General features: G+C 39.0%; 1 protein-coding gene across 5 annotated transcripts; it reads left to right on the top strand.

Moving 5' to 3' along the window:
* Positions 1-1,653: 1,653 nt before the first annotated feature.
* Positions 1,654-12,492, top strand: vegfaa (vascular endothelial growth factor Aa). Of its 5 annotated transcripts, XM_067511155.1 has the most exons (7): positions 1,654-2,350; positions 4,021-4,063; positions 5,485-5,681; positions 5,818-5,894; positions 5,988-6,017; positions 9,210-9,341; positions 11,448-12,492. In XM_067511155.1, exons 1-7 carry the CDS (start codon positions 2,285-2,287, stop codon positions 11,467-11,469), a joined length of 567 nt encoding a protein of 188 aa, XP_067367256.1. In that variant the 5' UTR covers positions 1,654-2,284; the 3' UTR covers positions 11,470-12,492. The 5 variants fall into 5 exon arrangements, with proteins under 5 accessions (XP_067367256.1, XP_067367258.1, XP_067367260.1 ...); XM_067511157.1 differs by lacking the exon at positions 9,210-9,341 and having other exon boundaries at positions 5,988-6,021; XM_067511159.1 differs by lacking the exon at positions 11,448-12,492 and having other exon boundaries at positions 5,988-6,021; positions 9,210-9,334.
* The last annotated feature ends 215 nt before the right edge of the window (positions 12,493-12,707 follow it).

Consider the following 12,707-nt stretch of genomic DNA (forward strand, 5'->3'; position numbering starts at 1 on the left):
TTACCAATTTCAATTAGAAACCAGATCTTCTAAAATTGAGTTTAAAAAGCCTCACTGACACAAGGATCTTAGTAAGTTAATATGTTTTTTAGTGTGTGAAGTCAGATTACTGAGCTCGAAGTAGTTCTTTTTTGGAACTGTGAATTTGAACTAGAGTGAGAACTTGCCCAAGATTGGTTACAGTCAGCATTACTTTGAAAAGGAACCATTCAAAGTTTCAGGTAACCTTGTCACACAACGCTTATATTATAGTCTACATGAGAAAATATTTTATCAGTTTGTGGTGAATTGTCCTTTATTTTGACAAATATCTTACAGTAAAATGAATTCTGAGTTATGTTCATTGTCAGAATCAAGCTGAATAGTGATATAGGAAAATTTCAGCCAACCCCCCCAAAACATAACTGTCCAACAATTTCGGAAAACCTTTCATTGTTACATTTTTTTTTCTTTGTACAAAACACCTTTAGACAGTCGCACATCCATTTTGGCTGCTCCAAATACCCGAAGAGATGCACAACAAAAACCCAAACAATGGCTGGCTTGACTGGGGTCTTTAATAAAGCAGCTTTCTTTACCTCAGTTAAACTATAGATTTTGGTTAAATGTTATAGTAAAGCGCAAGAAGCTAAACAAATGAATTGGAGTTAGTCAACTAAAGCTAAAAAAATGTGCATTAAACAATGAGTACACTGAAATGGCATTGAAGCACATGCAAACAGTAATAATGCACTTGTAGCTGGTACAAATGTTCCATCGTTGTCAGATGGCAAAGATAATTGGCAAAGCTGTGTATATAGAAATAGTTATAGTGAAATAATTAAAATTATATAAGTGCAAAAGTTTCTATCCATTTTGATAAATTAATTAAAAAGTAACTTCTGATGAAGCAACATTTGTAATAGCTCATTGTGTATTATTTATTACATTGGAAAATATATTAGTTTTACTCTTTTTTTACAAAATAAGCAGATGCACCTCTCTGTTGATGCACAGTCTTACTTGTCCCAGAGCAGATTACCCCCTGTGCATGTGGAAAGACAGATGGAGGACAGCATGTTTTATTGATACTTTGATTTAATATTTATAGAAATTAATGTTTCAACTCTAAAGTTATCTTAATCATAAAATAAGAGTTATTGAATAGAAATGTGGGACAACTAAGGAAAAAGGAAACTAGTTTTTAGAGGCAGAATATATTGGTATAAATAATGTACTTTATATTGTTGAGTGCCATCAATCTATTTACATTTTTATTAGGTTTACATCATTAATAGTTGCAGAAACACACATTTACAGTCAGCCAACATGTCTCCATTCTGCCCCGATTAGCTTCTTTGAAATCGGGTCCAATGCTGTTTTCACTAATAAAACCAACAGTAATTCCCCTGCCAAGGCTGGATGACGAAATGAGTGCTACGTGTGCCAAGTCACAGAGCCTAAGACTGCAAACACCTGTACTCTGTGATTCATCTTTGTGCTTTAAGAAAAAAATGTGTAAAAAAAAAACGAGAAAAAGTTCTTTAACACACTCACCCTGCAATAGAGAAGGAACAGGGTTCATTCATTTAAAAATCCCCGCCCCCCTAACACCACCACCCCATTTCCAACCCCCACTCCCATTGAAGATCCTCCCAGCTCCCCGCCTCCTGCATGAAATCGCCAGTGAAGCTTTTCAACGCAGTAACTCCAGAAAGAGCGGAGACTAGACACGCGGCTAAGGAATTGGATCTTTGAACAAACTGCTCTTGGCTCTCGTTCGAGCTAAACGACAAGCCGAGGGACAACCGAGAGCGGACTGGAAAGAAGAAGCACAAGAACAGAGGTTCGCAGAACAAAAGCGAAACGACCACTTTAATACCGGCAAACGGTGCCTGCCTCCTTCTCCGCACACCTTCAACAATCATTGTCTATCAGTGCGTAAAGTTGGCGAGCGGATCCTTCCACAGCCTCCACTGTGAAGGTTCTCACTGTCATTGTCAGCGAATCGCACGGTCCCGGTCCTAGCGTGGATTCTGAGAAGCCACCGCGGTGTCTTTGTCTGAAGAGGAGCGGAGCTTGTTAGATTGAACTGCGGGGGGACACGGGAACGGTTTGTGTAAGCGTGCCACACAAGTGGAAGACATGGATTTGGGTATGCTATAACCAGGATTTGCAGCGTGGGTTTTTTTTTTTAAAGATAATTTTTTTTTCAATTTTTTGACCGTGTGTGTCTTATTTGCTTAATATTTGATCGACTCTAAAACGACAGTAGAGATTTCAAAACCTGCACGGAATCCCAACCATGAACTTTATTGTCAGTTTGATAAAAATCCTTGTGGCAGCGGTTCTTCACATAACCACTGTAAAGGTGAGTGTCTGACTTCATGCTTTTAATTCTCTTGTTAATCATGTGTCCACAATTGGCTTTCTCACCCGCCTAGACAAACTGTCAGCTTCCTACATGGCGTTTATTTAAAGGCTTTAACCTCAGCCAGAAGTGGCATTTAGTTTATAAAGTGGCTAAATGCCAAGTGACACTATTATTTGCATATCAAGAGGTTATTTGTCTTGTTCTGCGTGGTTACTTAAATAAAGAGGAAAAAGCGAAAATCTTGTTGCGCGACGGCCTTCAGAAAAGTTTTGTTTCTGATTACATTTAATTTAGTGGTGTTTGCTAGTTTACGTATGGTACTTAACCCTCTATGTCCTCATAAAGCCTGCTTACTCTGTCATTAGATACATCGGCTCAATGTTTCCAGAGGGTGTGCGTTAAACTGAGAGCTTTCTGAATGGACTTCTGCGTGACGCGCCTCCATGACAGCCTAGTTTAAAGTCCAGCCTTCTGCCCTTCTGTTTTTTTTCTCACGGTGACCCGGACCTTGGAGGAGCTGCAAACCGGTTTCTTGCCCCGCCGCCCTGCAGAAAGTCCACCTTGCCTCTCCATAGACCGATCCGCTTTCTCACGCAATAATCGCTACCGGTTGCAGCAGCCACATAAGGTGGAATGAGGTTTCCCCGGGATACTGATGGCGTCACGTTCACTTTATAAATCTAAACACAGACCGGTTCCTGTTGTCTTTTTCAAACTAAGACGAAACCACAATGAAGAAAATCATTCGATAAATCAGATGAAACTATTAGACATTTCGGTTAATAAAAAAAAAGTCTTGGAGTTCAATGTGCGGAAATATTACGGCACCTGTGCGTTTAACACGTGTCCTGTGTTACGTGCATTCTGGGTCTCTAGCACTAAATCTTGGCTGTGTGACTTACTAGCTGCTCCAGTGCTCCGATACGTTGCTTTTATTGCTTTTAATTTCACATTACGTTATTACAACATGGCTTTTAATCAGTAAAAGCAGACGGAGCTTTCAGGTTTCAAGTGAGTGTGTAGAATCCCGCCTTTTCTCCTTTTTTCTAACATGTTACGTTAAACATCAGGAAGCAGTAGCTTTATTTTGAAAGTAAAAAAAAAAGCCTTGTCCTCCTGACTGCGTTTATTACTATGACTTGATTGTCCTACATAGGGATGCATACGTAAGATTGTTTAAAATAATTATTTGACGTTGGTGATATTGATTTTGTGCCAATTATTTTAAAAACCTATTTTGAAGTCTTTCAGAGCAAAATTTAATCATACATACATATGAAACAACCTTCAATTTAACCTTCTAAATGTGACAAATTGTGTTGTAAAAATGGCCACACCTTTATTCAGACATATATTCATATTTTTATGTGGTACATCTGTGGATCAGCTGATAAAGCAGCCATTCACAAACCACAAGGTCAGTAGTTTGACTCCCACTTTCTCCTGGCCACGTGCAAAAGTGTCCTTGGGCAAGACACTGAACATGAAGTTGCCCCCAGGTGTGTGCTCTTTACCTGTAAGTCCCCTTTGGATAAAGGCATCTGCTAATTGTTATCTTTAAGAAGGTACACATCACCCCATAGGTCATGGTTTGATCATTGTTTTACATACACAGTGCTGCAGGAAGACAAATCTTTCACACCTGTTCTGTTGTGCATCTCTTACAGACTGCCAGCATTAGCAAAGGAGGGGAGAAGAGTAAAAATGAAGGTAACTGCTCATTTCAAGACTTGTTCTTCTTTGTTAACAAGCTGTCTGCTCATAGAGTCACCTAGCTAACCCTTATGGAACATTTCTCTCTGCTCTGTCCCCAGACTTTGTTTGTTTTAGGCTTTGACAGATGTAAGATTGGTGCAGATTTCAGAACTAGAGTTAATGGGAGACATGGACTCCCTCTCTGTCTGTGGCTCTCACTTTCAAGCTTAATGCAGCAGATGAATCCAAATTTACAAAGTGAATATTTGTGGCAGTGGGACTGAGTACAAAAAAATAATGTGTGTGTTTACTGCAATAAGGGAACATATCACTCAGTAATGGATCACTGGTGCTTCAATAGTTTTTTGGAGACAGATCAAGAAAATAGAGCATATCAGGTCTGACACACACACTTCTTAGTAAGAGACACCCAAAGCTGGTTTTTGGTCATGTTATTAAATTTCTTGAGTATCACCAGTTAGATACAATACAGGATGATGTAAGAAAGCACAAATCTGAGTTCAGCTGTCGTTAGAAGGTAAAACCAGTTGAGTGTGTTCACATGACGCTGCTGATAGTCTCTTGAGCCAGATCCACCCAGCCAGTCTCTCCAGCTGCTTTGTGACCTGAAACAGGTGCACATTTCCATTGGCCAAGTTAACCTTGAGTCTAATCTGCAGTCATTCTTCATAAAGCTGGAGTGATATATTGAGTTTTTATTTTTTTTAAATCACGTGTCACATTTCAGTCAGACCAGCCTTTGTTATGCTCAGGATTTCTTTTAACCACATCCACTCATTATGGCTTTATCATTCTTCTTTTCATATCTGATGTCTCACCAAAGAGGATTTTATTCATATTATGCCTCAGCTAATGCAATTTTGAGGGGATGAAATGGTTGAAATCTGTATTTTTAAATTCTCAAAAACTATTCTGTTTACCATTTGTTGAATTTTACGATCATAGAAGTAGTTGGCACTCAGTCGGTCTATAGCAGAAGTGAGAGCCTGCACATGGGTGGGCTTTCTGGAGTCACATGTCAGAGGTGAAGCCTGGCGCCACAGTGCCTGAGGTCACGGCTGCTCTGACAAGATAGAGGTCAAGAGTTAACCAAGAGTCACTGGGAACCCAGTCTGGTGGACAGTTGGAGGAATTATTCTGGGCTGCACAGGGATGGAAACTACAGGGAGGGCAGGAATGTCCCTCAACAAGTTTCAGTTTGGTATTACAGGCTTAGATCTGATATACAGTAGTTATACAGTTTTCAGTTTAGTACTTTTGTGTCTATTACACTTTTGCAGACAGGATTCTGTGCTTTACAGGCATCCATTATTACATAAATATAGTCAAATGACCTTTCTCACTTGTGCTAAAAATGATAACACCATTGATGTTGAAAATGAAGAAAAGATAATCAATCTCTTGTCTGTATGTAGTCGTCCCTTTTACCAACGTCTACAACAAGAGTATATGTCAACCGAGAGAGGTTCTTGTGGACATCATCCAGGAGTACCCAGAGGACACAGAACATACCTACATCCCTTCATGTGTTGTCATCAACCGCTGTGGAGGCTGCTGTGGTGATGAAGCAATGGAGTGCGTTCCAACAGAAACCCGTAATGTCACGATGCAGGTGAGCCCAGAGGACCAGTATACGAAACTTTAACTATAAAAATTAAGACATCTAGTTCACTCTTAGACTACCAGCTGTAACATGGATGATATTTTATCCTGAACCTTGTTTGTTATGTCTTCCTTTTCCCTTTAAGGTAATGCGGTTACGACCAAAGATAAGTCAACATACCATTTCCTTAAGTTTTACAGAGCATCAAAGGTGTGAATGCAGGTAAGAGACTGCCAACCTGACATCTTCACACAGACAACAATGAAGAAAAAAATAGCAAAAAAATCTAAATCTTTTTTTTTTAAACAATTTCAGATTAAAGCCTGGTGTTCAAGTACAGAAATAGTAAGTACGTGTTCTGTTTTTGTTTGTTGGTTTGTAATTTGTGTTAAATGATTCTGGTGGAGCAGGAGCTTCTGGTTTATAGCTTCAATCACACTTATCTACCTTTCATCTTTTACAATAATCACAGCTTTCAGTGACTTCATTAGCTTTTTTCCACAGAATTAGTTTATACTTGTTCAGAGTTGTTGCAGAGTGATACCTCTAACCATATATATACAATCTTTGGCACAGACAACAGTGTTGTGTTGAAGCCTGTTTCTCTACCAGTGTGGAGAAAGAGTGCGCACACACCAACATGTTTCATCTATTTTAATAATAGAATTAACGTCAGCAACAGGTGACCTGACCTGCTGCTTGACATTTTAAGCAGCAAATATGTAATCTATAGCTGTGGTAGAGCGAGGGGAGCCCTCAAGTTCAATGATTGTAGATGTGATTCACTTAGATTAAATAAACAGGTGGCCAAATATACTTGGAGGGCTGTAAATATACTTGCGCAGCCCACCCAGTTATATTGTGTGAGTGGGAAATGCTGGCACTACTGACGGCTGCCTCAGTGTTTGATAGGTTTTAATGCTCAGTGCTATGGACAAGTTTTACTTCATTTTCAGTATCCAGCAATCACTTTTTCAGTAGGTTTCTGCTTTATGGGTGCAGTTGTCTGCACTCTGACTCTGGTTGCACAAACCTGACCCTCAGCCCATGGCTACTTCCCTAGACTAATCATAGCAACAGGTGTTCTGCACTTAACCTATTTGTATTTTGTAGTGGTATAAATAGAAGATGAGCTTAGGTGTCATCATTGGCAAAGAACTTGTGACAGTTGACGTAGGGCCACGTGTGCTTGACGTATTCATGCATGTGGTTTGTGTGCATCTAAGGGCTGTGATACACCACACCAACATCAGACAACTAGGGGTGACTAATGTGTTAGAATGCCAGGAGTGGATTACGGTTGGTGGATTCAAAAACCATTGAAACAATGAACACTGCCTGTCATTTTCTCAGGAACAATATATGTGACATAAAATCACGCAGGAGAGAGTTACAATTAATTTATGCATAGACACGACCCTGCTACAGTTGAAAGACGCGTTCACACACTGGATGGGACGTATGTCTAAACAGGAAGAAAATTCTTCCACCAAACTCCTCTGTACCGTAAGACATAATATAAATGCAGGGTAATTCTGACTATTTAACATCCATCTTAGTATTTGGATACCTTGGCTTGAAGGATACCATATTGACCATATTAGGCTGGATTCATACTTGTGCAAAGCAACATTTGAGAAAAAATCTTTGAATGCTTTCTTACTTTAGTTTTTTTTTTTACTTATTACTGTCTTATAAGCCACGGACCTTTGTGAAGGCCCAGACATGCCTAACAATTAGACAAAGCATACTCCCTTGTTGCTTTTTAGCATCCAGTTGTGTCCTTGTTGTATCTCTGGTGTGACCTTCTGTCTTGTAGGCTGAGCACTGTTAATAGATGCTGGAACAACAGCATCTACCTCAATTTAAAACTTTTACATGTTCATTTACAAACAAAAGGTTTTTACTGAACAACTTTATTGTGTTTCTAAATCTAGGAAAATTTGGAGTTTGATAGTTGAAACACACTTAAGAAAAGTTGGGACAGAGTCATGTTACCACTGTTATATCATCTATCCTTTTATTTCTACTTTTTTCCACAGTTGTTTGGGGCACTGATTATTCTAACCGTTGCAAGACAGCCACTTAACAGTCTGTGTCCGCTGTTGTCTAATTGTCCTTTTCATGATGTGCCATACATTTTCAATAACACACAAATATAGACTGCAGGCAGCCACACTGTTGTAGTACATGCAGGATGGGGTCTGGCATTGTCCTGGTGAAATATTTAGTGACTCAAAACAGACTAAAATCCTAATATACACCCCCATGTTTATAGTACCTCCATGTATATGTAAGTCACCCATGATGTGGGCATTGATGCCAAAACAAGCTGAAATGTTGGCCAGTCTGACCACAAAAGCCATTTCCTCTGTCTTTTGGTCCATTTCACATGAACTTGGGGCCAGAGTACCCAACAGTGTTTCTGCACAGATCTTATGTACAACTTTTTCCTTGTGTACTAGAATTCCACGTTTAATTTCTGGTAGCAGTGGTGGCTGGCATAAAGTGACAGTGGTTTTCCAAACTATTCCTGATTCATTAGGGTAGCATGACCGTTTGTCACACGTTGTTGCCTTGTGCTGGAAGGTCATGCACATTCACCAGTAGATTTTGCCCTTGGCCTGTACACACTGATATATCCCTGGAGGCCCTGAATCTTTTCACACTTAAATTTTTTGCAATGTTTCTTTGAACTCTTGGTCACAAAGTAGTGATCCATTACAAGAGATAAAACAACTACAAACCATGGAGAAATGACAGATTCTTATTATTAAAGTTTTAAAATGTAAGTATTACTAAAACCATGGCCAATTACTGTGCTTGGCTGAAGAATAAAATACTGTATCCAGTATCCGGTATCAATTGTGGTGAGCTGCAGGTGCTGGCTGCTGGCTGCATAGATTGGTAGCAACCCTGTTTGTATGAACGTGCATCTTCATTTAAAAATATCTTTCCCAAGTTATTTCTTATATCAGCTACTGTCAGTATAGCATTTTGCATAAAGCATCAACACAATTGTAGCAAAAAATGTAACGGCTGATTGGTGTACGCCACACACATGTTACTTCCACTTGTATAGCTTAAAATGTGCACAACACACATTACTTAAAAAACATTAAACAGTAGTAGTGCAGCATTTACTATTAATTCGCTTATTAGCTTATCACAACTAGTATCCCTATCTTTGCTTTTTTTCATTTATGTACTTAAAGCAGAGGATAGACGTGTGTGTGTGTGTGTGTGTGTGTGTGTGTGTGTGTGTGTGTGTGTGTGTGTGTGTGTGTGTGTGTGTGTGTGTGTGTGTGTGTGTGTGTGTGTGTGTGTGTGTGTGTGTGTGTGTGTGTGTGTGTGTGTGTGTGTGTGTGTGTGTGTGTGTGTGTGTGTGTGTGTGTGTGTGTGTGTGTGTGTGTGTGTGTGTGCAGGGGGGTCATGAAGGGAGAAAATGGTGCATGGCTTTCTGTGTCTGGCCTTTCTGCAGATTTCACTCTATAGCTTAGAACTCTCTTTGTCTCTCCCTTTTTGCTTCCCTTGCAGCCAATGTGCACCTTGCTCAGAAAGAAGAAAGCGCTTGTTTGTGCAGGACCCTCTCACCTGTAAATGCTCCTGCAAATTCACACAATTAGACTGCAAGTCCAGGCAACTTGACTTAAACGAAAGAACTTGCAGGTTTGTTTATCATACATATCACAATAAATTTTCTACCTGTTTACCCATGTCTCCATCCATTTTTCTGCCTCCAGGATAGATGCACTTCCTGCTGACTAGTGCATGTTTGCCCCTGCTTTTATGTTGGTACCTGCTGATGGGAATGTGGCAGCTCTGTGCTTCCTTGTGCTTGCATTGTCTTTTTTCATATACAACAGTCATATTTGCTTTAAGAGTTGATTTCTTGTCATTACATCTGAAATTTTGTATTTATTCAGCTTGAATGCTAATTAATAATAATGCACAACACTTCTCTTCAGCTCAACTTTACATTGGCAAGATTCATTATAAAAGTGGGGGACTTGCAGACCCACATATTCTATTTTATAAACCCCATTTCTATAGGAAAAGCAAAAAAAAATATTATTATTTTTTTAAATTTGATGCCTGCAACTCAAAAGTCTCAAAAATTCTAGGACAGTTGGCATGTTTAGAACTATATTTAACAACACTATAAGCATTGGATGATTAATAATAATCATAATAGGCTAAATGTTTTCCATGGGTGCCAGGTCTGAAATGCAGTCCAGTTCAGCACGGACTCTTTTATTACTGAGCCATGCTGTTGTTAAATGTGGAAAAGGTAGTTAAACATTGTTATGCTGAAATTAACACGGCCTTTCCTTAAAAACACGTTATTTAAATGACAACATATGTTGTTCCAACACCTTCACATATCGTTCAGCAGTGATGCCCCTTCATAGTTTTTCTGCCTTTTAAACCATGCAGCCCCCTCCGGGCATCAATGACTTTCAAAAACCATTTAAAACTTTGATCCTCTTCCCTGGGGCTCAGACAAAGCCTTCGCATGTGTAAATCTTATTTATCCAGAGTGTTTCTGAGCCCATAGGTTTCAAATCATTTGCAAGTCCTTCAGAATTCAGTTTTAGATACATTTTACACAACACTGCAACTTTTCTGGAAATGGTGTTTGTAGCTAAATCTTTTTAAAACAATCATTATTTACAGTTAAAAATGTCTGGTGAACTGACAAAATACAGAAGATTTATGTAAATTATACGGTAATTTTAACTGAGATATTCTGATCATGTTGCATTAATCAACTGGTGGTTTTAGTAGAGAACTCTTTGAACTTTTTAAGCAGTTTTGGGAATACAGAGACGCTTAATCTGCTCGTATTGTTAAGAGGTGTAACAGTGATACCTCTTACTTCATATATACAGTCTTTGGCACAGACAGTGGTGTTGGGTTGAAGGCTGTTTCTCCACCAACATGTAATCATGAAATTAACATTATCAATAGCTGGTCTGAACTGCTGTTTGACATTTCTTAAGCAGCAAATAGGTAGTCTACAGGCACAGTAAATTGAGCAGGAATAATTGATCACAGATGACAGAGGGCCAGATATACTCGGGCAGCCCGGGCCGCCCAAGTATAGTCTGTGCGTGGGAAACACTGCACTTGAAGGAACAGAATGTTTTTCTATTAGGATTTTGATACCACAAAAACAACCCACTTAAAGATACAAGTTTTCACATGCCTGGGATCAAATGCACATGAAATTGTTGGTACTCTTCCATGAAAACATTATTTCTGAAATAACTTCAAACTGAAAAGTAATAGAAGATAAATAAGAAAAAAAAGAAGAAAATCTGACTTTGATTTAAATGTTTTGAATCTCGTAAATGAAAGGAAGGTTAATTCCTTTAAAAACAAAAAAACACAAAAGTAGCCGCTGTTTTTATGATCGCCCATGTTGACATAGGACTGAATGTAACTTCCACATTTACTTCTGTTTAGTTTCCATGATATGATAGAAATAAGTGACATTTTACTCTGTGTGCAGCACAGAAGCCAGTACTGGGATGCTTGGAAAAATTTCTCCAGTTAACAAGGCTGTGGTGCAGGGCCTGTCCACTCCACTGCATCCACTGAAACCTAAACTACTACAGTCTCTGTGAAAATTGTGACATGAGATCAAAGATCAACCTAGAGAAAATACTACTAGGATGTGGGAACTAACCCATATCTGTCCTCTGATCTCTGTGCTGTCCCCTCATATTTGCTGCTTGTCTCTCAACCACATTGTCATTGTGTCCTCCACAGATGTGATAAACTGAGGAGATGAGGCCATCACTGTTGTGAAGGGATTACTTTTTTTGCCACAGCACTTTGAAACCCGCGCATGCATTCCTTGCAAGAACATGAAACGACAACACCTGACAGGACGCATGGAATACAGACGTGGGCACTGACGTCAAATAGTGAAAACTCTAAACTATTTAAAGACTATTTAAAGCAAGACGAACAAACACGTTTGTGTGAATGCTAAATGGGACAATTTTTTATTAATTAAACATGTCACTGGATACTGGACACTGGTCTGCTGTGCATATCATAAATATTTATAAATATGGAAAACATGGTTAACACAACTTATTTGAGTGAGGACAACGACGTGGAAGAATGCCTTTTGTGCTTGACCTCAGTGACAGTTTGACAGTCTGAAAATATGTTACCATGTTGATGGATGATGTGAAAATGACTTTCTTCCCTCATGGAAGGGTTATCTGATAATGGCAAGAACTTGAATAAAGGTTAGTTTATTTGAGAACATTTTAGTCAGTGTTGTCAAGAGTTTTCACCAGGGTCAAAGAAAAATCATTTCCCATTTTCTGTTCCTGCCTTCTTCAGGTAACCCTCCCCTAGTGGGAAAACAAAGGTTTTTTGTGTTTGTTTGTTTTTTTAACTAATTATTTACATTGTAAGTTATTGTGTTTTTCTTGTAAAGTATCTTTAGACCAGATTATTTAACAAATGTTACTGTAGGTATATATGGAGAAGTCAGACAAGCTGACCTCAGGTTAAATCAGGCCTTCACTATAGACATCCACAAATGTTTAAATAGCTAATTGTTTTATTTGCAAGGATACAAGTTCTTAATGTTCTATTGGTTCTCCATCACTTTGTCAGGTACACTACATCTTATTTATAGAATATATTCAGTATTCTGTATTGTAATATTTATTCACAGTGTTAAGTTGATTTATTTTTACATAAGTGTTGTAGACTGAAAAGTGGACATATGTGTCTGTACACACCTTTTTTTTCTGGCAAAAAAAACTGAAATTAAATTCTTCAACATTCCTGACTTAAACTTAAGTTGCTTCCTCACCAGCCAGAGGAGGATTATGGTGGGCCTGCTGACTGATAGAAACCTCAGATCAACATGTGTGGGAATGATGCGCCCACACAGGTGGTTTTCATTTCGGATTGGGCTGATGGACATGTGGTTTTGCGCTTATGGGTCTGCAGATGTGCCATATAGAGGACAGGAGTCTCCTTGCCACTGCTCAGCCTGGCCTT

This window comes from Channa argus, chromosome 7 (assembly GCF_033026475.1).
Source record: "Channa argus isolate prfri chromosome 7, Channa argus male v1.0, whole genome shotgun sequence".
Lineage (NCBI taxonomy): Eukaryota > Metazoa > Chordata > Actinopteri > Anabantiformes > Channidae > Channa > Channa argus.

What these genes read in the sequence shown, in the direction of transcription:
- vegfaa (XM_067511155.1), top strand. Translation starts at nt 2,285, where the DNA reads ATGAACTTTATTGTCAGTTTGATAAAAATCCTTGTGGCAGCGGTTCTT. An exon ending in CATCAAAGGTGTGAATGCAG is followed by an intron (nt 5,895 to 5,987) that starts GTAAGAGACTGC and finishes AAACAATTTCAG; the next exon opens with ATTAAAGCCTGGTGTTCAAG. An exon ending in GGTGTTCAAGTACAGAAATA is followed by an intron (nt 6,018 to 9,209) that starts GTAAGTACGTGT and finishes CTTCCCTTGCAG; the next exon opens with CCAATGTGCACCTTGCTCAG.